Source organism: Cyprinus carpio, chromosome A12, assembly GCF_018340385.1.
Source record: "Cyprinus carpio isolate SPL01 chromosome A12, ASM1834038v1, whole genome shotgun sequence".
Classification (NCBI taxonomy): Eukaryota; Metazoa; Chordata; class Actinopteri; order Cypriniformes; family Cyprinidae; genus Cyprinus; species Cyprinus carpio.
This window is the reverse complement of record NC_056583.1, coordinates 15,519,025-15,545,300: the sequence shown is the minus strand read 5'-3', so window position 1 is coordinate 15,545,300 and position 26,276 is coordinate 15,519,025. Positions and strand designations below refer to the sequence as shown.

The 26,276-nt window shown below is 40.1% G+C and overlaps 1 protein-coding gene across 1 annotated transcript; it reads right to left on the bottom strand.

Moving 5' to 3' along the window:
• Positions 1-312: 312 nt before the first annotated feature.
• LOC109060166 (adhesion G protein-coupled receptor A1-like) lies at positions 313-23,577 on the bottom strand. Its single transcript, XM_042767805.1, has 7 exons — positions 23,261-23,577; positions 22,605-22,755; positions 16,075-16,202; positions 7,662-7,785; positions 4,353-4,504; positions 3,359-3,454; positions 313-3,150 (listed from the first exon to the last, which is right to left on the bottom strand). Exons 2-7 carry the CDS (start codon positions 22,605-22,607, stop codon positions 1,689-1,691), a joined length of 1,965 nt encoding a protein of 654 aa, XP_042623739.1. The 5' UTR covers positions 22,608-22,755; positions 23,261-23,577; the 3' UTR covers positions 313-1,688.
• Between the last annotated feature and the right edge of the window lie 2,699 nt (positions 23,578-26,276).

The following is a 26,276-nucleotide window of genomic DNA, read 5'->3' as shown; positions in this document are numbered from 1 at the left end:
ACCATGAAATGCTTATTATTAAGAACCAAATGAAACAAATAAGATCACATTGTACTCAAAAAATGATATTACCCCTTAAATGAACATAGATACATGTAGCTATTGGCAGATATCTGTGATCATGTGTTTGTCTCCATTTAAATCAAGAATAAAATAGAATATGCACACCAAACCACATAAGTTTGATAAAAAGACAGTTGCATCTGTGCCAATTTACTGTAAATCAGGTGTGCTAATTCAAAACAAGTAAATAAAAGATATAGAATCAATAAACAAATCACATATTAAATTCAATGAAAACAAGAAGACCAATAAGAAGACCAAATGTTTTACTGAACAAAAATGAATCGTTAAACAGTGACACTCTTTAGTGACTTACTTGTTGCATTATATAAAATGATCAATTGCTTGATTCAAAATTATGGATGTTTGCCCTCATAGTGAAAGTGATACAAATTGTTAATGAGTATCCTTTCTTCTAATGTAGAAAGTGAAGCCCTCCATTTTTTATTATTACTTCTTTTTTTTTTGGCTCAGAATAAATAACCGTGAGTGTTTCCAGTAAGCTATGATGCTTTCCTGTCAATAACATGAATATATGTAGCTATATGTATCTCGTTAGGCATGTAAATGATTGCTTCCTACATTATGGTGAACATGCTTTAATGCTTTAGTGCAACATAAGACTTTTGCCAATATGTTCTGTAAGGCCATTGACTTGAACTGATCTGCACCTCATTGCCAGTAACTAAATACTGTATGTGCATACATCACATGTGCAGTTCAAAATGCATTCTGCCCAGGCACCTCTCTTCATGATTTGTCACCATGGAAACACAGGGAGCCTATTTGTTTGCTGTTTTTATGTCTGTAGATGAAAAAAAATTACAGCTTTGTTGTGACAACCACACACCATTATCCACATATCACAGACTACTCAGTACTTTGGGTTAGATCTCAGTTTTAAAAGTTGAATTTTAATTATTACACTGTTTGGCACATATACTGTAACTCACATGTATGTTCATTGATTCATCTTAATTTCATTAGTGATAATTCACAGTTTTCCTTAAAAGTGAAAAATCGAATTAAGTGCTGGTGTTTTCACACTTGGTGAATCTTTTGTTATTTTTTTTGTTTTGTTTTTTTAATTAAAAGGCAAAACAGAAATGTGGAAGATTTTGGCTCTAAAACAGAGGACTTTTCTTGCACGAATGGAAATCTTGATATCTATATACACATGGGCATGTGTCACATGCAAATAGACACAAACACATGCACTCAGATCTTTCTCACCTACTAAACAGACCCCCCCCCCCCACACACACACAAACACCCACAATGACATAATTGAACATTATGTTACCATACCCAAGAACACATGTACAAAAATCAGTTTGATTATAAAAGATCATCCAAATTAAAATGTATGGCATGTGATCTATGCAATCATATTAAAATGGCAAGAGGACAAACCGAATGGAGCTGGGATGAGATGTGAGATGAAATCTGAGAAGAGGTAAGCAGAGGTTCAAACCTCTTTAAAGGGGAAGAGAGAGGGGAAGTCACAGCAGGGGGACTACACAGTAGCTTAGCTCAAAGAAGAGAGGGCCTCTGGGTAACTGCCCTGGGACTACACAGTAGTTTAGCTCAGGCGGGAGAAACATGTTAGCACGTCATTCACAGGCCTACACGGTTGTCTCGTTTTTCCAAGGTCCAGTCCTAATGTTACCTGTGGAATCAGAGGTAAGTACATAGTCCTCATGCTGACTACTGTTCCGGCTCAGCGTCCCTCTCCGGCTGAGGGTGCCTTTCCTGCTGAGTGTGGCCTGGGAGCATGGAAGAGTGGCCTTCGGAGGGGTTATATCCAAGTGCAGCATGGTTTCATCCTCTTTATCAGCCATTTTTGTGCAACTGTACATCAGCAGACCCGTGTCAGGATCCTCTGCCTGGCAAGGGCTGACAAACGGGTCAGCTTTATGGCAGCATATGCTCGAGAATGGGTCTGCTTTGGCACAGCACATGTGTCTATGACAAGAGAGCTGACTGTCCAAGTGTGCACTATGGCAGGAGAGGCTATCGTGAAGGGCGTGTGAGGCCAAACTCTCGAGCTGAGGACTGGGACTGGGGCAGCGCAGCTGGTTGTCCGGGTGGGGGCTGTGACAAGAAAGTTGAGTATCCAAGTGGGACGTGTGGCAGGTGAGAGGGTTGTCCAGGTGCACACTGTGGGGGCTGTCCAGGTGGGAGCTGTGCATGCTGCTGTCCATGCTGGTGGAGGTCATGTGGTAAGAATAGTCCCTGAGGCAGGGCCGAGGTCGGTTGAAGGAGTGAGTCTTAGACCTGTCCTTCAAGCAGCTTTGCAGGGGAAGGGTTGGCCTGGGCAGTTCATCAGGGAGGGACTGCGGGTGGGTCGTCAAAGAGGAGGGACTGTGAAGGGTGGCACAGCAGGTGCTCATGTGGTTTTGGGTGGAGGGCAGAGTACCCAACTTGCAGTGTGGCAAAGGGGAGTGTAGGTGCGGGGAAAGCAAAGGTTTACCCGGGCAGGATGAGTCGATCTGGCAGTGGATTTGGTTCTGCCCATGGGACGGCATATGGCTGTGACTTTGAGCAGACGGGGCGGCGTTCCCCGCCGCTTCTCCATTGACCTCCACCTTTGGTTTGTTGGGGCAACAGGCCCACCACCGGTGCCACACGTCATCACGTTTTGCACAGTGCTGAATCAGCAGAAAAAGCCCCAATGTGACTGAAAATGCTCCATACAGGCAGCTAAAGATCATGTCTAGAAAATGGCCCTGTGATACGGCCAGTGCTCCGAAAACCCAGGTGGCCAGGAAGAGGAACAGCGTAAAGGCAGTGGCCCTCAGCTGAGCTTTGAAAGAGTGTTCGTTGGCCAACATGGAGGCTGTGATGGCTGTGCAGCCGGTGTGATCACCATGCTCCCCTGGCTCTCCGCTGACGGCGTGACAGTGCCCGATTTCAGCTACAGCTAGACGCTGCTGTTCTTCGGTCATGGCCTTGAGCTCATACTTGCGCTCCGGGTGCCGCTTTAGCTGCACGAATGTCCACAGAAAGTAGATGCACATTACCATGACCAAAAAGGCAGTGGGTCCATAAAATCCACCTAGACTGGGCTCCCAGGCCATCCAACAGCTGCAACACAGACAGATACAATGATTAAACTGACAGTGTTGTTACCACTCTAGATCTAATTACAGACCTCATGGTAATTTATAGCTTTAATTAAGATACATTTCCCAGAATCAGAGACATTTGTGATTTTTTTCTGGCTTACTAAAAACAAAGTACACATATTACAACTGACAGCTAACTGGACACTACCAGGAAATATGATACTTACTAAGGGGCATCATCTCTGCTACCATAGTTATCCAAGCTAACAGCAGCCGTAACACCCACTATGATTAGAGGGATTCCACCACTGACCAGATAAAACCTGACAAGATGAGGGTGAAAAAAAAGAACAGGGAATTTCATTTCTAATTAAGCAATTTTGTCTAGAGATGTAAATGGTAAGAATTTATTTAATTTTGTTTCCCTAACAACAAATACAATGCGTACCAATTAAAAGAAAAAAAATATACACTACTGAAAAATAAATACTCTTATTCAGAAATAAAATCAAAAGTGACAGTTAGACATTTCAAATGTTACAAAATATCTCTATTTCAAATAAATTTTGTTCTATGTACCTTCTATTCAAAGAATCCTGAAAAAAAAGTATCATGGTTTCCACAAAAATATTAAGCAGCACTGCCTAATTGTGCAGAACTGTGTTCAGTATTGATAACAATAAGTAATGTTTTTGAGCAACAAATTAGCATATTGAAATGATTTCTGAAGGATCATGAGACACAGAAGACTAAAGTAATGGCTGCTGAAAACTGAGCTTTGCCATCAAAGAAATACATTAATTTTATATACTGTATATAAAAACGGAAAACTGTTATTTTAAATTGTAATAATATTTCATAATGTTCCGGTTTTACTGTTTGTTTGATTAATAAATGCAGCTTTGGTGAGCATAAAAGACTTTGAAAAACATTGAAAAAAATCTTACTGACCCCAACCTTTGAATGGTAGTGTATATATTGTATCTATCAGCTTAACTCTTTAAATTGCTTTATTTTTAATTTTTTTTAATTAATCTAAAGTATTTTTTGTTGCATTTATTGAATATGTATTTTTAATCAATCTAAATACCTTTTATTATTTATTATTAATATAATTTTTATTATTATTTTTTTTATATAAAAAATCAGTTCTAAATAAGAACCGCTATTGAATCACAATTATCAACCTTTAGTAAATTTATAGGCCTTCATGTTGTGTACCTGAAAATGGTGGCTTTAGGGTGTGGCTGATGGGGAAGATCCCGGTCCTGAGGTATGGGTGGAGCCTTGGACACCTCCATACAAATATTCCTGGCAGTGAAAAGCAGCCATAGCATGCTAGAAAGGGAGGAGTAGTGCAAGATAATGCCAACCTGTCAATGAACAAGATGAAACATTAAACATTGAAAGCTCACTCACAGAGAGCAGACTGGCACAGAAACTAAAGCAGCAGTGTGTATGTATGTGTGTGTACCCGCCATGGTGTGTGAGGAAGGATGCACTGAGGGGGAGTTTGAGGTAATCCTCCTCAGACAGTGAGGTCATGCTGTTGTCCTCTTTGCTTCAATGCACATACTGCATCAAACCCACCCAACCATCCATTCATATATGAAATAAATGACATTTATATGGGGCACTGGATGTAAATTATGAGCTATGAATGTCTGTCATGCTTTTTCAAAAAACTGTGTGTAAATGTATAAAAAGCGATTGTGAAATTTACTTTTTTGTTTATATCTAGGAAAATGAAAATAATTTATAAGTAAATGTTAGGACAAACTGTAATGTAAATACAGAACACTTTCAGAAACTTCAGTGTACTCAATACAAAATATACAAATCTTTTCCAACTTGAGACAGCAGTAAAACACTTCATACAGGTCTCAAAATCAACTAAATCTTCCATAACAGCAAACATTCCAACCTGTCAAAACACCTTGACCTCAAAAACAATAAAACCTAGTAGCAGTACAAGACTATTACAGATTCAAACTACTACCATTCAAAAGTGGTAGTAGTTTTTTTAAATGATTGTTATGTAGTCTCTTATGCCTATACCAAGGCTGCATTCATTTGATCAAATATACAATAAAACAGTAATATTCAAATATTACTACAATTTAAAAAGGTTTTTTTTTTTTTTTTACTATATTTTAAAATGTAATTTATTCCTGTGAGAGCAAAGCTGAATTTTCAGCAGCCATTACTCCAGTCTTAAGATCCTTTAGAAATCATTCTAATTGATTCTACTGATTTGGTGCTCTAGAAACATTTCTCATAATTATCAATGTTGAAAACAATTGTGCTGCTTAATATTTTTGTGGCAGCTGTGGCATTTCTTTCCTCAGAATTCTTTGAATAGAAGGTTCACAGCACTTATTTGAAACAGAAATATTTTGTGACATTACAAATACATTTACAGTTACTTTTGCTCAAATGAATGCATTCTTGTTAAATAAACATTAATTTTAATTGAAAATAAAAATCCTACTGACCCCAAACCATCAGGTGTTTTTTTTTTTTACAGAAACTATGAAATATATATGAAGTAAACCACAAATTCTCAAAACTCACAAAGTGTGCTACAGTCGTAAATGTTTCCTTTAACATTTATCATTATACATATTTTATATGAACATTTGATCTCCACAATCCAACAACATTTTCAGATTCAGATTTAATTTAGCTGCATCTGTCATGGTATGATTCTCTGCCTCGCTCCTTCTGATGCCCACCACTTGGGCATGGGCCCATGCCTGCTTGTTTGAGAGGGCACTGTACTGCACAACAAAATTAAGCATCTACATTTATCCATAAAATCCATATCTCTACACATACACAATTAGCACAGCTATGTAAACAGTACATTTTGTATTGTGCAACTTAATAACAGTTTCCTTCACTTCCTCGGTCAGCCATGTTTACACACAGTTACAGTACTGATCATGACATTTTGGGGAAAAAAATATTTTCCAGTATTGTGCACCAGTTCAAAATGTAATGAGAATTCCTTTTTAAACACCAATTCAATTCCTAAATTTCATTTGAGCAATTTCATTTGAAGCAAACAGGAAACAGATTTGCAATTTGAACTTGAAGAAAGTAGAATTGAAACAAACTGAAATTCGAAGAAATACTTATCAACCATTTTCCTACACCCCATGAAAAAAGGTTTGCTCTATGAATGCAGTAATAAGGATTTTCAAAAACTGGGTATAATGAAGTGATATTATTTCACTCACCCTTCAACCATTGATCATTAAAAGGAAATTTAAAATTGTAAAAGCACCTAAGGTTGTGGGTTCGAGTCTCGGGCCGGCAATACCACGACTGAGGTGCCCTTGAGCAGAGCACCGAACCCCCATTTGCTCTCCGGGTGCCGCAGCATAAATGGCTGCCCACTGCTCTGGGTGTGTGTTCATGGTGTGTGTGTGTGTGTTCACTGCTGTGTGTGTGCACTTTGGATTGGTTAAAAGTAGAACACGAATTCTGAGTATGGGTCACCATACTTGGCTGTATGTCACGTCACTTTCAGATTACTTTAAACATACCTTGAATAACCCCAAAAGCTTGATAATTTCTGCAACAATATCATCCACATGTAAGATATCATTGTAGTATTATACAGTGGGTATAGAAAATAATCAAAATCGTTCATTAATAATAACAATGAGTGATAATATTTCAGTGATTTCCATCATTTTAATAGATAAGAATTATTGTATTTACCTGCTTTAGAAATATCCCAATAAACAAAACTGATAGGGGTTAGAAATGAAAAGGGCAGACAATTAAATTTTAAACCATCTGTGTAATATGCAGTATATGTTGTCTTTTTTCATATAGTTACAGCGAAAGACAAAAGAAAAATGAAAATAATAAGGAAGAAAATAATGTGGAAGTGCTCCCCATAATTTAAAACGCAGCTAGGAAAAGGTGGATAAATGTAATTTTCGCTACAAAAGCAAAGTTTCAAAATCAAACAAACAAGATAGACTGATAGACAGATCATTTTTTGTTGACAAATATGACAGTCATTTATATCATGCAGTATTTTACCTTCACCGCCCCGGTGTATATAAACCGTGTATAGGCGCATCTTTAATTTATGCTCATTATGCTCATTATGCTTCCAGTCATAAATCTGATGCTTTTAATTTTAAAGCTTTACTGACAGTGAATCAGCTGCTGTCATTAACTAAAATATGTTTAATAAGCATGCAGCTATAAACATAATCAAATTAATCTAACTCACTGGTCCAGGCTGGAAATTGTCTGTGATGAAGGAATAAGTGCTACACTTTGAAAGGCTTTGGCAATCCTATCCTAGAACCCCAGTGCATTAGCCTCTCAACACTGGGCAGCCATGCCAAACAAAGTCCTCAGTGCCTTAGTAAATAGCAACCATGCCAATTCGAGAGTCAAAGAGGCCATATGCTAGTGACTCTGAGCTGAGAGCCACAGACACAGGGCATGAATAATGTGGATCCCTCAGACCAAAGAAACAGGGTAGAGAACTGGGAGACTTACCACTTGACAGATCACAGGGTACTTGATCTGGTTGATGCCTCCTGCAAACACCCCAAACGTCATGGCAGTGTGGAAGAGGAAGTTGAGGAGCATGTGCCATCCTTTCCTGCTGATTCGGATTATGCTGCAGAGACACACACACACACACACACTCATATCAGATGAAGAGAGAGTTGCACCATGAGTAATACATCAACAGCTCACTACTAAAGAGAACAAGTAACTGCGTTTGAAGCACAATGCTATGACTAAAGAATCTTTTGACCCTGTCTGCAAAGTGTCTCAAAGTAGAGCAGCTCACTAAATTTGGCACTGTCCTAAGGTTAGAAGTGGCCCCTTCTCCACAGAGCAAGCATTACTCACTGGAAATATCTGTGACAGTCAGGGGTAATGATACTATAAATATTAGTGGTCTGTCTCAGGATTGCAGCACTATCGTGGCAGTCTGTCCCAAAAACATTGCCTACTATGACCTTCCAGTATTAGTACTGGTGCTACAAATGGCATGTTTTGAATGGGGGAAAGCTTTAAACTATTTTTGACTGAAGCAAACGGTTTAACAATTCCAAAATGCAGCATGGAAAATACAAAATTTCACTAGTAAATTTCATTGCTGAAATACAGCTGTAGAAATACACTGGACCAAAACAAACATATTATATTATGCAAATATCTATGAGGCCTATAGATATTTATCGACTGATGTCTGTTCAACTATGAATTCATTTCAAACTCATTTCAGCTCAAAATTAGGCTTGTTAATTTATCCATTTATACCATAATTTTCATACTGTGTCCTGCATTAAGCTTTTGAATTTATACACACATTCCACACACAAAAAAATATTGTTTAGTAACCAAAGCCTTTTTAAAGACAAGCATCCCAAAATCCTACCTTTATTATATTTCTTGTTTTTCACATTCAAATACATAAAAATAATATTTATCCATCTGTCATAATACACTATGTTGGGGTCAGTAAGATTTAAAAATAAATAAACAATCTATTTTAAATAAATGCTGTTCTTCTAAATTCATTAAAAAGTTGTCACAGCCACACTATCTACACTCCCTGAATCGGACACTTACGCCACGCCCACTCGTTCCAAATCACCAGAATTCTGAACACCTGTGCATCATCACCAGTGCCACATATAAAGCCCTCCGTCACCATCACCCATTGTCTGGTCTTGCACTGATCTCCCAACTTACCTGAACGCCCTTCGTCGAACCTACCTGATCTGTTGAACCCTCTTCATCCTCCTCTGCCTACCTGTTCCCATCGTCTTCGTCTGAGTCACCATCTGTATCACCATCACCTCAAAGGAAAGATGTGTTACCACTGTGTTGTCTACGTGTCAAGATTCACCTGTGTCTGAAACCTCTGATTACATTAAACACTATTGCACTGAATCCTCTGTGTCCTCGTCTGTGTCTGACAGAAGACCAGACCACATGCAGAGCTCTTCAGATACAGGCGAGGACCGCACCGCGGATCCCTTCACTGAACTGGTTCACGCTGTACGGTCCTCACTCATGCAACTTCCCTCACCTGCTGTCAACAGCTCATCGCCATCAAACACCGCTACAACTCCGGTCACTTCTTCAGTTGCCCCTGCGAGTCCCATGGCCACACCAGCGACATACAGCGGCGCGGCGGAGGATTGCAGCGGGTTTCTGCTACAGTGTTCACTCTACCTGGAGTCCAACGCTGACTTATTCACCACCGAACGCAGCCGAGTTGCTTTTATCATCAATCTGCTCACAGGTAAAGCTCTCCAATGGGCTCAATCTCTCTGGGAATCGAATTCATCTGCTACTGGATCTGTTACTGATTTCTGTTCCCAGTTAAAATCTGTCTTTGGTCAGCAAGCGTCTGAATTATCTGTCCATGATCAACTGTTTACAATTCGCCAACAGAGAAATGAGTCCGTGAGTGATTATGCTGTTCGCTTCCGTACCCTCGCTTACATCAGCGGTTGGAATGAAACCGCCTTAATTACCGCATATCGCCACGGTTTGTGAAAAGATACAAAGTTTGATTGTTGTATATGAAGATTCACTGGGACTGGAGTGTCTAATCCAGAAATCCATCAGAGTCGCCCAGAGACTCACTGCATGTCAACAACTCACTCCCGCTGTACTTCCTCCGCCCGCTCTACCATCTGTCGCTCCTCGAGCACCTGAACCCATGCAAATAGATTCACACCACCTATCTACATCAGAACGTCAATGGAGGATTAACACCGGGCTGTGTCTCTACTGTGGGGGAGAGGGACACCTATTACCATCATGTCCCGTATGACCTCCACGCCCAGCGGTGAGTACCATCCATCTACCACCTCAAACTGCTCAATTGACTCAAACCTGGGTTACTCTAAGACATCTCCACTCTTCTATTTCAGTACAAGCCCTCATCGACTCCTGGTTCGGCGGGGAACTTCATCAACCAGCAAACATTAAATCGTCTAAGTGTCAAGCGTCATCGAAGCCCCGTCGAACTCAGAATAACAACCATACAAGGAAAGCCGCTGGGCAGAGGTCATGTCCGCTATTTCTCCCCCACAGTCATCCTCCGCGTGGGTTCCCTGCATGAGGAAGACATCACGTTCATGGTGCTGGAGGAATCCACCGCAGATATCATCCTGGGACGCCCATGGCTTAACCAACATCAACCACACATCCATTGGCCCACAGGTGAGATCCTGAAATGGGGAAAATCCTGTCATTCTACCTGCATCACTCCACCAGTTAAAGTTCCCAAGGTCATTCCATCCATCAAGAAGTCATCCCTACCGGTCCAGTCCACATCAGTGGAAAGCCCCGAAACTAAGGTGGAACATACCATCCCTCCAGAATATCGGGCGTTCCAGGATGTGTTCAGCAAGCGGTTGGCAACGAAACTTCCACCTCATTGGCCATGGGACTGCGCTATCGACCTCCTGCCTGGAGCAACCCTTCCCAAGGGACGAGTCTATCCTCTGTCCATTCCGGAGCAGAAGGCCATGGAGGAGTACGTACAGGAAGCTCTTGCTCAAGGATTCATTCGACCATCTACTTCCCCTGCCGCTTCCAGCTTTTTCTTCGTGGCCAAGAAGGACGGAGGCTTGAGGCCGTGTATAGATTATCGCCATCTCAACTCTCAAACCGTCAAATACAGTTATCCTCTTCCCCTGGTCCCGGCTGCATTAGAACAACTACGCGGAGCAAAAATCTTTACAAAAAACTGGACTTGAGGAGTGCCTACAACTTAATCCGCATCCGGAAGGGGGACGAGTGGAAGACAGCTTTCATCACTCCTTCCGGGCACTATGAATACAGGGTCATGCCGTATGGGTTATCCAACAGTCCTTCCGTCTTTCAGAACTACATGAACGAAATCTTCAGAGAATACCTTAACCAGTTCGTAATTGTCTACATCGATGATATCCTCATTTACTCCACATCCAAGGAAGAACACATCCAACACGTCATACTTGTACTCCGAAAACTCCGGGAACACCATCTGTACCTCAAGTTAGAAAAATGTGAGTTCCACACGCCCTCAGTCCAGTTCCTGGGATACATCATCGGCCCACGTGGCGTGAAGATGGACCAGGGGAAGGTGGAAGCCATCACACACTGGCCCCAACCTGGTTCCATTAAAGAACTCCAACGCTTCCTGGGCTTTGCCAACTTTTATAGGAGATTCATCAAGAACTACAGTTTAATCAGCTCACCTCTAACCTCACTCCTCCAGAACCGGCCCAAGTCTCTGTCCTGGAACCCCATGGCCACTGAAGCTTTCCACCATCTCAAACAAGCCTTCAAGACCGCTCCGATCCTAGCTCATCCTGATCCCAACCGACAGTTCATAGTGGAAGTGGATGCCTCATCGACCGGGGTCGGAGCGGTACTCTCCCAGCGGCAGGGGGATCCTCCACGACTCCATCCATGTGCCTTCTTCTCGAAGAAGCTATCCCCGGCGGAGCAGAATTACGACATAGGTAACCGTGAACTACTGGCTATCGAGCTGGCTCTGGAAGAGTGGCGTCATCGGCTGGAGGGAGCCAAGGTCCCTTTCGAGGTAATCACTGACCACCGGAACCTGGAATACCTCCGTGAAGCTAAGAGACTGAATCATCGCCAAGCTAGATTGGCCTTATTCTTCACGAGATTTGACTTTAAAGTCACGTATCGCCCTGGCTCCCAGAACAATACAGCTGATGCCCTCTCCCGCCTTCATCAGGCAGACCCAGAACCAGAATCTCCCGAACCAATCCTCCCTCCAGCCATGATTGTAAGTCCCATTCAATGGGATATTAATCATCTGATTGAACAAGAAAACCTTCAACACCCTTCTCCGCCGGGAGGTCCAGAAGGGAAACTCTTCGTCCCACCTCAACATCGGATTACCCTTCTGGACTTAGCTCACACCTCTCCGGGATCTGGACACCCAGGCAGGAGGCGGACCCTCTCGCTCCTGCAACAACGTTACTGGTGGCCCTCGATGAGTCAGGATACCTCCCGTTACCTCAAAGGATGCTCAGTCTGCGCCATAGCGAACACCCCTAGGAGACTCCCGGAAGGTAAACTGGTGCCTCTGCCCATTCCTGAACGTCCATGGACCCATATAGGTGTAGATTTCATGACTGACCTCCCCCTTTCTCAAGGCAATACTTGTGTGCTGGTAGTAGTCGACAGGTTTTCGAAATCATGCAAACTCATACCTCTCAAAGGACTTCCCACAGCGTTTGAAGCGGCAGAGGCACTATTCCACAATGTGTTCCGTCACTTTGGCATTCCAGAAGACATCATCTCCGACAGGGGTCCCCAATTCATCTCCAGGGTCTGGTCAGCTTTCTTCCGCCTCCTAGGAGTATCCGTCAGCCTCTCTTCAGGATACCATCCACAGACCAACGGCCAGACTGAGCGAAAGATACAAGAGATCGGGAGGTTCCTGAGGGTCTACTGCCACCGTAATCAGGACTGTTGGAGCCAGTACCTACCCTGGGCAGAATATGCACAGAACTCCCTCCAGCAATCTACCACCGGGCTCACCCCCTTCCAATGTGTCCTCGGATACCAGCCTCCACTCTTCCCATGGTCGGGTGAGCCCTCGGAGGTCCCAGCGGTAGATCACTGGTTCCGACAGAGCGAGAGGGTCTGGGACTCGGCTCACGTGCATCTCCAGCAGGCAGTTCGGAGGCATAAGGAGCAAGCGGACGCTCGTCGAAGACCTACGCCACAATACCAACCTGGACAGCTGGTCTGGCTCTCGACGAGGGACATCCGCCTCCGGCTGCCCTGCCGTAAGCTGAGTCCCCGATACATCGGACCATTCAAGATTGAACGGCAACTGAACGAAGTGACCTATAGACTCCAGCTGCCTGCACAGTACCGTATCTCACCTTCATTCCATGTTTCACTCCTCAAACCATTCACTGAACCTTTGTCTCCTCCATCCACAGAGCCTGGTGATGCCGTACCTCCTCCTCCCGCCATCGAAGAAGACAACAGCATCTTCCGGGTGAGAGCTATCCTCGACTCTCGACGACGGGGTCCTCAACTTGAGTACCTTGTAGACTGGGAGAACTACGGCCCGGAGGAGCGTTGCTGGGTTAATCGTAACGACATCCTGGACCCCAGCCTTCTCACCGACTTTCACCGAGACCATCCAGACCGCCCCGCTCCCCGTGGCCGTGGTAGACCCCGTCGTCGCTCAAGATCCCAGCCGTCAGGAGCCGCCCGTGGGGGAGGGGGTACTGTCACAGCCACACCATCTACACTCCCTGAATCGGACACTTACGCCACGCCCACTCGTTCCCAATCACCAGAATTCTGAACACCTGTGCATCATCACCAGTGCCACATATGAAACCCTCCGTCACCATCACCCATTGTCTGGTCTTGCACCGATCTCCCAACTTACCTGAACGCCCTTCGTCGAACCTACCTGACCTGTTGAACCCTCTTCATCCTCCTCTGCCTACCTGTTCCCATCGTCTTCGTCTGAGTCACCATCTGTATCACCATCACCTCAAAGGAAAGTTGTGTTACCACTGTGTTGTCTACGTGTCAAGATTCACCTGTGTCTGAAACCTCTGATTACATTAAACACTATTGCACTGAATCCTCTGTGTCCTCGTCTGTGTCTGACAAAAGTGTCCGTTTCCACAAAAATATTAAGCTGCACAACTGCTTTTATCATTTATAATAAGAATAAATATTTATTGAGCACTGAATTAGCACATTTGAAGAATTTCTGAATGATAATGTGACACTAAAGACTGGAGTAATGACTGCTGAAAATTCAGCTTTGCCATCACAGAAATAAAACAAATATTTAAAATATATTCATATATATATTCATATATATATATATATAGCAGTTATTTTAAATTGTAATACAATTTCACAATATTACTGTTTTTACGGTATTTTTGATCAAATAAATGCAGCCTTGTTGAGCTTAAACAACTTAAAGAAAAACAAAAAAAATCTTAACCCCAACTTTTGTATATGATATAACACTCGCCAGAATTACAATTTCCGTGCATTCCTAACTCTAATAAACGAATCATATACCACACAGCTTATTTTTCAGATCCAGGGCTCCAGTCTGCACCTAAACCGGCTGCATTTGTGACCAAAAATATTAATTTGTGAGTGAAGTTTTTGCTGAGATTGCCACTGGTGACTATTTAAAAATTTGGATGTAATGTCTTTTTTTCCTGATTGTTCTGTGAGCACATCATTTGTTATGTTGACATAAACTGAGACAATGCGCATTAAAGTTTTAGTGGAAAAACAGCCCTCATCTCTGCCATCTTGAGCGCTGATGGCACACCTGCTAAAAGCAGGCTTCAGTTGTGGCAGAATAAGAGAGATTGAAAGAGACGTGCAAAGTAAAAGTGCAAAAAACAATGTCGATTTTGTGCACAACTTGAACAAACTACGACAGCTGTGTGAATAGTAGCAATATCATTAATGTCACACTCTTGTGTAGGGAGGCGCACAAAGATGAAGGTAATCCAAATAACAATTAATAGTAACTCAAGATGATGAAGATACATACAAAACACAGAGTAACACAAGCAGCATACACCACTAATAACCAGCAACTGAAAGGGGAGACTTTATACAAACCCAACTGAGGGACTAATGACATAATGAACAGGACACAAGTGAACAGAATCAATTAATAAAAGGAACTAAGGAAAACTAGGTCAAGGGACTGAAACAAGGCAGGAGAACACAAAAACACAGAAAACAAGGTTACTGTGACAATTAACAATTCTCGTTTATTTAATTGATACTGATATTACGGCTTCTCCTTTAGTCTATATGCTGTGTTCTGTAAATGCTTGACCATATTATTTGTAGTGCACTTGCCACCCAATAATAGCAATAAACAAAATTAAAGTATCAGCTTTAAAATTCTGCCAAATTCAAAAGAAAGTTTTGGCGCTCTTTAATGTGGCATGAGCAATTGCTTTAGTGCAAGGGTGCCCAAACTCAGTCCTGGAGGGCTGGTGTCCTGCAGAGTTTAGCTCCAACTTGCCTCAACACACCTGCCTTTAAGTTTTTAGTATGCCAAGTAAGAGCTTGATTAGCTGGTTAAGGTATGTTTAATTGAGCTAAACTCTTCAGGACACCGGCCCTCCAGGACCGAGCTTGGACACCGCTTATTTATCGCCTCAGTTCACGCAGCACATGAACCCATCATATCTTTTTCTTTACTACTGTAGTATGAAATAAACATGAATGAAAATCAAAAGGTATATTATAAGATAGAGTACAGCTTACTGAAATGTCTCATGTAATCGCTCACTCAGTGTTTCAAACTACAGAAAACGTTTCCTCAGAATAACCTTTCGGTGTCCATAAGCTCATCAGTCAGATAGAAAAAATAACTATAAAGAGGATTTTTTTTTTTCTAAATTTATCTGTTCTCTATGTGATAAGAAAGAATGCAAGGAGCTAAAGATAAAATTCAACACCTCCTATAAAATTGCATATTACTAATGAAGAAAAACAGACTGGATATGTGTGCAAGACACATGACAACTTTTATAGGATGCATTGAGGAGAAGCCTATACTACACTCAATGAACAAGTGATGCTGACATAGTTAAGGTCCATGATATTGGCAAAGATTCTGTGTAATAAACAGTTCTTTGTGACTGTATGCATAGTTCTCAAGTTGGAAAAGATGATACATGACAGTATGACTGAAATGTTAGTCTTAATATAATATAAAATAAAATAAAGCATGTTTATTCTGTGGTTTTTAAAAATATATATTGGGGTCTAATTTTGTTTCTTATAGGAGCCAATGGCTCCTTAATGTATTTTTTTATTTTTTGTCTGGAGCCCTGAGATCTACACATTGTTATGCCACTGGTGGGGCTTAATTACAAAAAACACATACCTGTGGTGTACAATGTATGTCATGATAGAAATCAGCAGGCAGAGCAGCATCACTGCAGTGCAGGCATACACCACTGGGTGCAAATAATCCCCTGGATATGGAGGAAAGGACAGCACCCTCTTTAAATCCTGTCAATAAAAATCAAAATTAAAAAATGAGAAATAAACATTTCAAATGATAAAAATAAACCATTCTTTATATCGTACATATGTATTTCCCTAATAGTATCAGTCTGCTGATTTGCTTCTGTATGTTTTTATGAATGCATACTGCTAACGTATGTCTCTGGTTCTAACATTTGCAGACTTTTATTTAAGAAAATCACTTTGTCCATGTAGTGATTATAGCAATCAGTCTCTTAGTGGTAAACTATGTCCAACTACAGTTTGGACGTACAACATGAATAAAGATGTTGGATTTAAGAAACTGATCATTAAAACAGTTTTATCTATCTAAATAAAAGAAAAGGGGGCGAGCTGGAGGAGGTGACAGGAAGAAAGAAAAACAATACAAGACAGGAGCACTGTCCCTGTGAGCCAAAGACTACACCCCCATTGCATCAATCTCGTTCAGTATGTCTATTTTATCATACGGCCCGAAGAGCCCCTTTGTTGTGTGCCTGAAGGGCTCCTTCCCCTCTGGAAAGTATTACCACAGATGTACTTGCATTTCTTTACACTCCAACAGACTGAACACGCTCTGCGCTAGGGGTGGGCGATATGACATCATTTTTTTCAGGACAATCACGATTCTCGATTTTATTAAAAATCTTCATCATTTTGGTTTTACTATTTTGCAGGTTTTCTGAGCAGTACAGCCAAACTAATTACCACATTTTAAAAACAAAGCCTTTACGAGGTAACAAAATATAAAATGAAATAAAAAATAACAGCCATTTAGGCCAAAGTGGGTGAAGATAAAAATCTATGTTATTATTTAATCTTTGTTCTAAAATAAGAATATATACAACATACAGTATACAATATACAAATAAAACAAACACTGCTTTATTTTTCAGGTAGGTGTAGTAAGCAGAACCATTCAAGAAACTAAATGAACAAATATAAAAATAAAATATTATATATACACTTCACTGTACAAATTATATATTGATTCTTATTGATTATATTGATTAAATGCATCTAATATACAAGCACACATCCATTTTTCTCTCAACTTTCACTTTAGACTTAACCAACTGTGTTTATATGTAAACCTTGTGCTGTTTTGACAGTATCAGCACAATCAGACGCAAAAGAAAACTTATTCCAGTAATCAGGCACTGTATTTACAGGCTTCCTAGTGTGCGCGCCCCAGGTGTATGTGCTCAGAAAAAGTGCATGTCAGAACAGCACATGAATGAAATGCTTAACTGGCAAGGCTTTAAAGCACATGCAAATAATGTTCTTTTGTGATTCCGAATAAGTGCAGTGTTCCATGAGTGTAACTCTACCACTGACTTAACATTTGACGTGAATGTATGTCACATTATACAGTGTATTGAGACAGAGGCGCCAGAACTGATAAAATGTGCGCTGTAGCATGATACTACAATATTTCTTCAAAAGCAGATCACAGAGACATTTTAGTCATCCACGATTAAAAATCATGATATCGCACACCCCTACTCTACACTCGACATTACAACAGCCACTTTCCCTTTGTCTCCATCTTTAAATGTGTGACAAATATGCAGACCTCATTCAACACTTCCTTCAATCTCAAAGAGCACAGTGAGTTATATTTAGGTCAGCACAATGCTATTATGCACAACATTGGCCATTTAAAAACTAAAAGACGGTTACATATAAATTTGGATTTAGCATTATCCCCTGTCTCCCAGTGTGCATGTCTGCTTCAATCCAAGGTGAGATCAGCACAACTGCTACCCATTAATCAGTTTCCCATAAAGCATCACTCAGCGTCACATTATTGATCCTTTGACCTCAGATCTTCAGCAAAGATACCGTACCTTTAATGCCCTAAGACATCGAACCACTGTTGCAATGAGAGTTAATGCTGATTAATATCAACTCCTTTAGTGCCCCAAAGCAGAGGATGTCATTTCAAACAGTGTGCCCATAAAATGGTTTTCAAGGCTTTGGAGCATGCTATAGTCAGAGTTTGTACTAAATAAAGATCTAATCAGTGTCAACTCACTACAGGAACAAAAAACAAAAACAAATTTTCACTCTATGGTGTAGGGCATTCACATTTATGTTCTGTTCTGTTCTGTTCCATTTTGGTTTAGTTTTCTCTGTATTTCTGTTCCCCTGCATTAGTTCCCTAATTTTTTCCCTTAGTTGTTAATCGGCTCCACACCTGTTCTGTCTTCATCTTGATTAACTTCCCTGTGCATTTAAGCCCTATGTTTTCCTCAGTTCCTTGTCTGCTATTGTTTTGCGCCTATAAAATTACTTTCTTGGACTCCACTCCTTTGTTGTGCACTTCATACTGGACAGCCCATGACAAGGCCTAAGTAAAAGCGTTTATGTTGTCACTCTTTTATAGTTTTAATTGATATCAGCAGAGCTGCTCTTGTAGGTAACATTGGTTTCACTTAAAATATCAGGCAAAAATACAATCTTTCATTAGGGATGGGTAAAAATAAACTCCATCGGATGTCTGTGGCGATTACACATGCAGTCCATTGCTCATCCACCCGTCTATGGCAGTTTGATGAGATTGTGCCCACTCTTCAAGCTCTACGAGCTCTACGACCAACCACCCAATTCACTGACAATAAATCTATCTATCTATCTATCTATCTATCTATCTATCTATCTATAAAAGTAAGCTATGAAGAGATGCCATTTCAAGTTTCTGCCAACAATCATGCAGAGAAGAAGAGGATCATGGCTTGCTCTGTAGGACCTGCTATCATTCTGTGCACTGACCCTGTTTCTTCAAGTAGTAGCATTCCAGACCAGTTGAGACCATATTTTGGTGGCAGAAGTGTAAATGCAATCACAATATAACAGACTTGCAAAAAGAAACCTAAATATACTAGGCAAATGCTATAACTGATAAAACATGGCATCTAAAATAAGTTTTAAAATGTGTGCCATTGAGAGACGAACTGTAGGGAGTTTTGAGATGGTGATCATATAAAAATTGACAGATCCGATTCTGAAGCAAATGGAGGCAGTGAAACAATAGTAAAGAACTGGCTGCTGTCACTAAGACACCATACTTTCTTACTCAGATAGGCTGTGCTTGGATTCAGTATGATTAGTGAAACAGCATCAGACTATGGCCCTTAAATTGTTTAGGGTACATCGTATGCTCAGGTGTCAATGTGATTGACACTTTTCACACAGTCATATGTGAAAACTGACATTTAAAGAGGCATTGAAATTGATTGATCAATACAGCACCTTTACAGCATTCTACAAAGCTAAAACCTCATAAAATCTCATAAAACTTGTTCATATGATATTACAATTATGTTATAAAAATTGGTGTGACTCCTCCGTATTTAGGTCTTTGACGCATCTTGAACATTAAGAGTGTTCTTGGCTTCTCCTTCTGTGTGCCTCAGTGAGCATGCCTATCTCGGAGACAAAACTTGGTCAATCAGTCTGCTCCAGTGCACAGACTCATCTCTCCAACAGAATATGACTGCTTTGTTTGTTGCAGGCATTTACAGATATATTCATAAACATATACCAACTATTCACACTCACATTTACACGTGTAGACAAATGTTGCAAACATACATAGTGCAATGTATAAAAGTCATGTGCATGTGCATCCAAAAGGCCTACAGGCTTGCACACACACTCTCTTTTTTTACTTCTCGCTCTCTTATACTCTCACACACTGCACAAAACAAAAAGCAGTAAAACACTCATTATATAACAACCATCTTTGTATTCTTTCAACAAATACTGTTTAATATTCAAAATTTTGCTTCCGTATAAACAACTAAAATGAATTACCATATGATCTATAATTAAACTGCATATGAAAATTGAATTGCATACTGAAGTCAATGTTGGTGGTAGGGAGCTATGATCTTCATGTGTAATCCTTGTGGAAAGTGTGCACTTGTGTGCGGTTTAAAAGAGCTGCTCTGCTCACCCCTTGCACATTCATGTCCTCTGTAATCTGAAAAAGCTCTTTTGCAAGGTCTAATGGATAATTTGGCGCTCAGGAGAACATATTTTGTATTTTTACATGGCTCCCTGGAAAACTTGATTCTGATTGGTCATTCGCAGGATTCAGATATTTTCGTACACAGGCAATGATGTACAACTGACCGCTCATCCAGGTTATCTGTTTCCAATTTAACTTCTGTTCTGTCCCTCCATGGTCTCTACAAGAAGGCTAATGAAATAATTGATATTTAATGTCCATTTATTTATTTATATCTATTAATATTTAAATATCTTCAGGGTGATCCTAATCACTTAATTTCAAAACTGTAGAAGCTGTCTAAGGCACTACATAGACACAAAGAAGATCTCAAATAAATAGAAGAAACAACTTGTTGCTGACTACATTTGAAAGCATTCTGATATCTATATGTATACCTTTAGATGGTAGAGGTGGTAGGAAAATGTCCCTACCAACAAAGTCGGAAGTGTCCTGACCAATATTTGCTCCCAAACTACTGATGGTTTCACATACTTCTTTGAGGTCTCATTGGTGTTATTATTGTATTATTATTGTATTATTATTATTATTGTAGAGACTTTCCTTAAGTCACCTCTGTTCATGAGCTGGTTAAGTTCAAATCTGGCTTAAATTCACAAGCCAAAGGCCCCTATTATGCTTATTTATGTTCCTAATTTTGTTCAGGGGGTCTGCTAGAATTGGTTTATATGATTTAATGTTCAAAAAACTTTCTTTTTTTTTCACATTGCTAGAGTACTTGTTTTTAGCCTCTTTCTGAACATTCCATTTTAGTTTTGTTTTCTTTAAAGCCCGCCTTCTGAAAAGCCCAGTCTGCTCATATGTGTTACATGGGGACATTACAGAAATAATGTGAGGACTAAACAAGGCATTTACAATGTATTTTTTGTTGAAATTAACTCCCTTTTAACTCTGCAGATTGTTTGCATGCACAAACAGCTATATTACATAGTACAGGTAAAATAACATAACAAAGCATAATAGGTCCTCTTTAAAATAAATAAATAAATAAATAGAAAATAATTATATAACATCCGTTAGTCAGCACACTGTGTGCTAAACATGACCACCCTCAGGTTTGCCACTGACCAGAGAGAAGAAATAATACTTAATTTAATTAACATGAAAGTATTTAACTATAGGTAAGTGGATGGTTCAAAATAAAATAAACTCAGAATGCATTTACAGAATAAGTCAGAGGTCATAATATTGTGGGGCTGAGAAAAGTATACAAAATGTGTCTTGTGATAAGAGGGAATAAATGTTATTTTGTCTTTATCACCAGATGTATGTCCACTAAATGGCATTTCACCCTTCGGTCCTGTGATTCACTGTTTTAATAGCTGGTTTGTTTACAAAGATTATAATCTTATCTTAATCATTTCCCCTGCCTCCTTGCAATATGTCCTTGTTTTCAAGGCAAACCTATGCCCTTGCTAAGATCTATGTTCTTAAATGATTAGATCAAGGCAACTACTGACACTGTCATTGACTGTAGGCCTAGTTGATTCGGGTCTCTGTCCTTGGTGCTTAAAACAGATAAAGCGCTAAAGGCACTCTCCATGGTGCTGCAGTGATCTTATGTGCTTTCTGTATGATGAAAAAGAAAGAAAAAAAAAAAACCTTTTGCCTGGTTGGCTAATACCAGTGACCTGATTGGCTGGATATCTGAAAAGAGGAAGCGGCGACAGCCGACGTCATATAGCCAATGTATACGTCATAACGCACAATTAAAACCTCCATCCAAGTCATACAACCGCGAGTATACCTTGGTGTTGCCATAGATAAAAACAGTGTAATCGGGAAAAAAAGTAAAATCGCCTTTGCCTCAGGGATAACCAAGGCCACGGACACGCCACAGCCCTTTGTGATGATTAGCTGACAATGACAATTGATATTCATTGCACGCGCTCTCCAGCTTCCAGAGCCACCAGTGCGTTTACCCTCTGACTAAATCCCTTCTACACAATCTCAACCTGTTTCAGAGATGCAAATACATTGCATCGACTATACGTAATTGAATAAAGTTAATTTAACAGTGCAGCGATACTGAGCAAGCGTCTGGCACTGCTACAAATAGATCCTCTTTCTCTGCAGCTGAGAAAATGCTACGATAATCTATGGTGCGATGCCATTGTGAGGCATCGCTTTAATTTCGTATATCACATCGGCGATCAATGCTAATGGCCAACGTAAACGCCCAATTGTTTGGGAGAAACTCTTAATTCACTGGCATTAGTACTAAAAAAAGAAACAGTTGATTTATATCATCACAGAAAGTTTTTTTGTGTGTGTGTTGACAACACAGGAAGAGAGACCAAAGTTTTATCTTGTAACATAATCTGTCTTAAACTGTAATTAAAAATATAAATGAGGTACTTTAAGTCACTCACCATCAGATCCGAAAAGTTAGGGTCCAGCTTTAGTGCAATACTATCACAGTCGGTTATGATGTGGCCATCTGGCGCGTGGCCCTTGCGCACGCGGGGAGAAACGGCATTCCGACAGGCGCTGAGGGGGGGTCATTTTCTCCAGCAGGAGAGGCTGCAGAACATCCAAGAAAAAGCAAAAATGCAAAGCGAGCATCACCATGAACCATTCCTCGTTAAAAGTGAGCTCAGAATAGATGAACTTCAGTCATTTGCGGCGATTTCCATCGGGCACGTGCGCATTCGCCGTGACGTAAGTCTTTAGAAATACCACTCGTGAAATGTTAAAGCGCAAGCATTAGTGAGCAATAATAGCACGACCTATTCACAAGGTAGGCAGTGTAAAGATGCTTTTAAACCAATCTTACTGCCATTTGAGAGCCCTAAGAACGGTTTAACACTCTCGTGTCTCCAAAATCGTAATCCTATGACGAGCAAACAAAGCCAACACCCCTTACCTTATATCAAAATGGCACACTCAAAAATTAATTGGAAAATGTTTTTAAATGAATACAGGAGTATGAATTCATGAGCTACCATGTTTTGGGAATATCACTTACCGTATCAGAGCGAGATATAGGCTACTATCTAAACGTAACATTTACTGCATATATCCTTACCTATTTTAAAGAGAGCAACTGGTGTCGTACCCCATCTTTACGTCCCATTATCTGATAGACTTGACGAACGTGAGCGCATGTAATATACTCCATCTCGAAGGAAGCCAAATATCAGGTCATTGATGTGAACCGAGAACCGGTTCCATTTTTCAAATAAAATAGCGGAACCAAATTATTTACATGACGTTCGGTTCCGTTAATGGTTCTCGAATCTGCATTGTTCCTCCGATGCAGAAGGATCACCGTAGTGAAATACTCTGACAGTGTTTCCCGTACTACCATGCACCGCAACACCGCCACTGAATCTTCACAGCGTGAGACACACAGCGAGACCAGTGTTTAGCGAATGACTCTTATGAGCCGGTTCATTTATTCAGTCAAAAACATAACCTACAATACAAGATGCTTAGTCCGATTCTCGACCAAATGACTCTCATAAGTCGGTTCTTTATTGAGATTCAAAACACTTTTGAATCATTGAGCTGTTACTGAATTTATATGACTCACTTACTGAACGCCAAATTATTATTTTCGTCATGTCCGAATCGAAATGAACTGTTAGTGTTGGACTTAATGCTTGTGATACTGACATCTTGTTCACATTATGTTTTGTAGTAATCAGTAATTTGTAAAAACAAATGAATACATTGAATGTTACCACATTTAGGATTCATTTGGTACACCTAAAAAGTGTGTGAAAAGTAATTTCTAAGTAGCCTATTTGTGAACCGACATTTTGCATTAATTGTATGGAATGTAATTTTGATTTATTGTAGTCCGCTGAAAATCTGTCTTTGGCGGAAATCGATTTATTTTTCCCCCAAAATATTTATTCATCACAAGTAGCTAGCTAATTAGTTAATTGAGCCGTTAAGGAACACGAATCATGTCTGACGATGTCCCCTATTAAAGCCAATAGAGTGGGAAGAAAAATAAAAAGTTTCTCAGAGATATCGTGGGTTGAATTTTTGGAAATTTTTAAAGTTTTCACTTTAGCGTGGGATCTACCAATCTGTAGGAGTGTGTGAAAGCCATGGACTGGTGAAAGCTGAATGACGTGTCGCGTGAGAGGCTGTTGAGCGCGCGCGCGGTTGAAGTTATCCACTGCAGAGGTGGAAATGGTTGTAGCCGTCTGTGCTCGCGGGCACATCACCGCTGCAGCGCTGATTTAAAGAGACAACCTACCAGGTTTTACCCTTCGCAAGCAGCGCGTTTTGGGGAATCACACCGGGAGGTTTCACCCCACACTGTTATTGCTTAAAAGCCGCACTGAAAATAGTGCGCGTTACTCAACCTACGATTTCTATGCGTTTGTCTGTATTTGCATGTGTGTGTGTGTGTGTGTGTGTGTGTGTGTGTGTATGAATGAAAGAAAGAGAGGTTTTATGTTCATTTCAGGCAAATTGTATGTTAAAGGTGTACTTAATAATGTTCTGCTAATTAAAAAAAAAAAGTTCAAAGTAAAAGAACTGACCATCACTTTATGAAATTTCTCAAAAAGCGGGTTGCTCCGTGATGGTTGCTGCCACATTGACATCACCAGTTGTGCACTGTGTCCAAAATAGCATACTTATTAGAAGGTATTTGGTTTGACACTTCACAACAGTTAAAAAGTTTGCTCTATATAGTATGAATATAGTATAAATAAAATTTGGATGTATTACATCTGCCATGTTATAGTAAAGTGTCCATTGAATGCACACTCCACAATCTTGGTGGAAATAGTAAGTCATCCGGGTTCTTTCCAGGTGTTTTTCGAATAATATGAATTTGGACCACTACTTTTTTGGCATACTGTTTTTTTATTTTTTTTTATTTTACAGACATTGTCATAGAAATAAGTGTGCAGCCATCTTTAGAATATTGCCTTGAACTTTTATTTTTGCAGTAGCTCTGTATATTTCAATAGCATCACTGCTTAAAGGATGGAATTTTTTGCCCTGCCCTACCCTACCTTTTTTAACCAGAGTTCACAGTCGAAGAGCTAACTGTGCATAACCTTGTCACCATGATTATGATTATAATTTGGACCTTCAACCCGTTGTCCACCATTGTAGTCCATTATATGGATGAAAATCCTGGAATGTTTCCCTCAAAAACTTTAATTTCTTTTCAACTGAAGACAGAAAGTCATCTTGGATGACATGGGGGTGAGTCAATTATTAGGAAATTTTTAGTTAACGAAAGTTATTATGTGCATTGTAATGTTCAAAGGGGATGTCATAACAAATGTAAGTATACTGGTAAGATTTTAAAACAATCGATTCATTCATAAATTTTTACGACCTTATATTCACCCTGTGGAAATACAATCCGGAAGACAGAAGACAATGAGTTCAGTGCTGAAAAGTGTCCAAGCTACATATATGGAAGTAGGCATATTTGTATGCAGTGATAGTGAAATAAAAAAATAATAATCCCACAACAACCCACACTTCCCATGTCACCTAACATGCAAAAACAATATTAAATATATAAACTACTTTTATATAAATTAACACCATAGAAAATCAGCAATAAAATAAGCTTACATGCTTGGGGGAAAAATATCAAAGTATTCATATGCAGATTTGAAGCATTTTCTGATCCACAGTTAGACTCAAGTGAGTAAAAGCATCTTCTAATTATCAATAGGCTACTCTGCTGCTCAGAAAAATAAGATAAATTGAACAGAGACACCAGAAGATATGTGATGCCACTTTTATTTTTGGATTAAGGTTAGAAGCAGAATACAGACAAAGATAGACATATATATACACACAGTGCCCTCCATAAGTATTGGAACCGTAAAGACAAAATTGTTCTGTTTGCTGTGGAGTCAAGAAATCTGTAAATATGATTAAAAGATGAATATGAGACAAAACTACAGAATGTCACATTTTATAATTGGGTGATTCAACACAATGATGTTTTACCAGCTAAGAAGATCAGCACTTTTAGAGTTTCATCCCCCTATTTGATGTGAGCATAAGTATTGGAACAGTTGCCTCACAGGTCTTTCTAAGTGTTCAGCTGT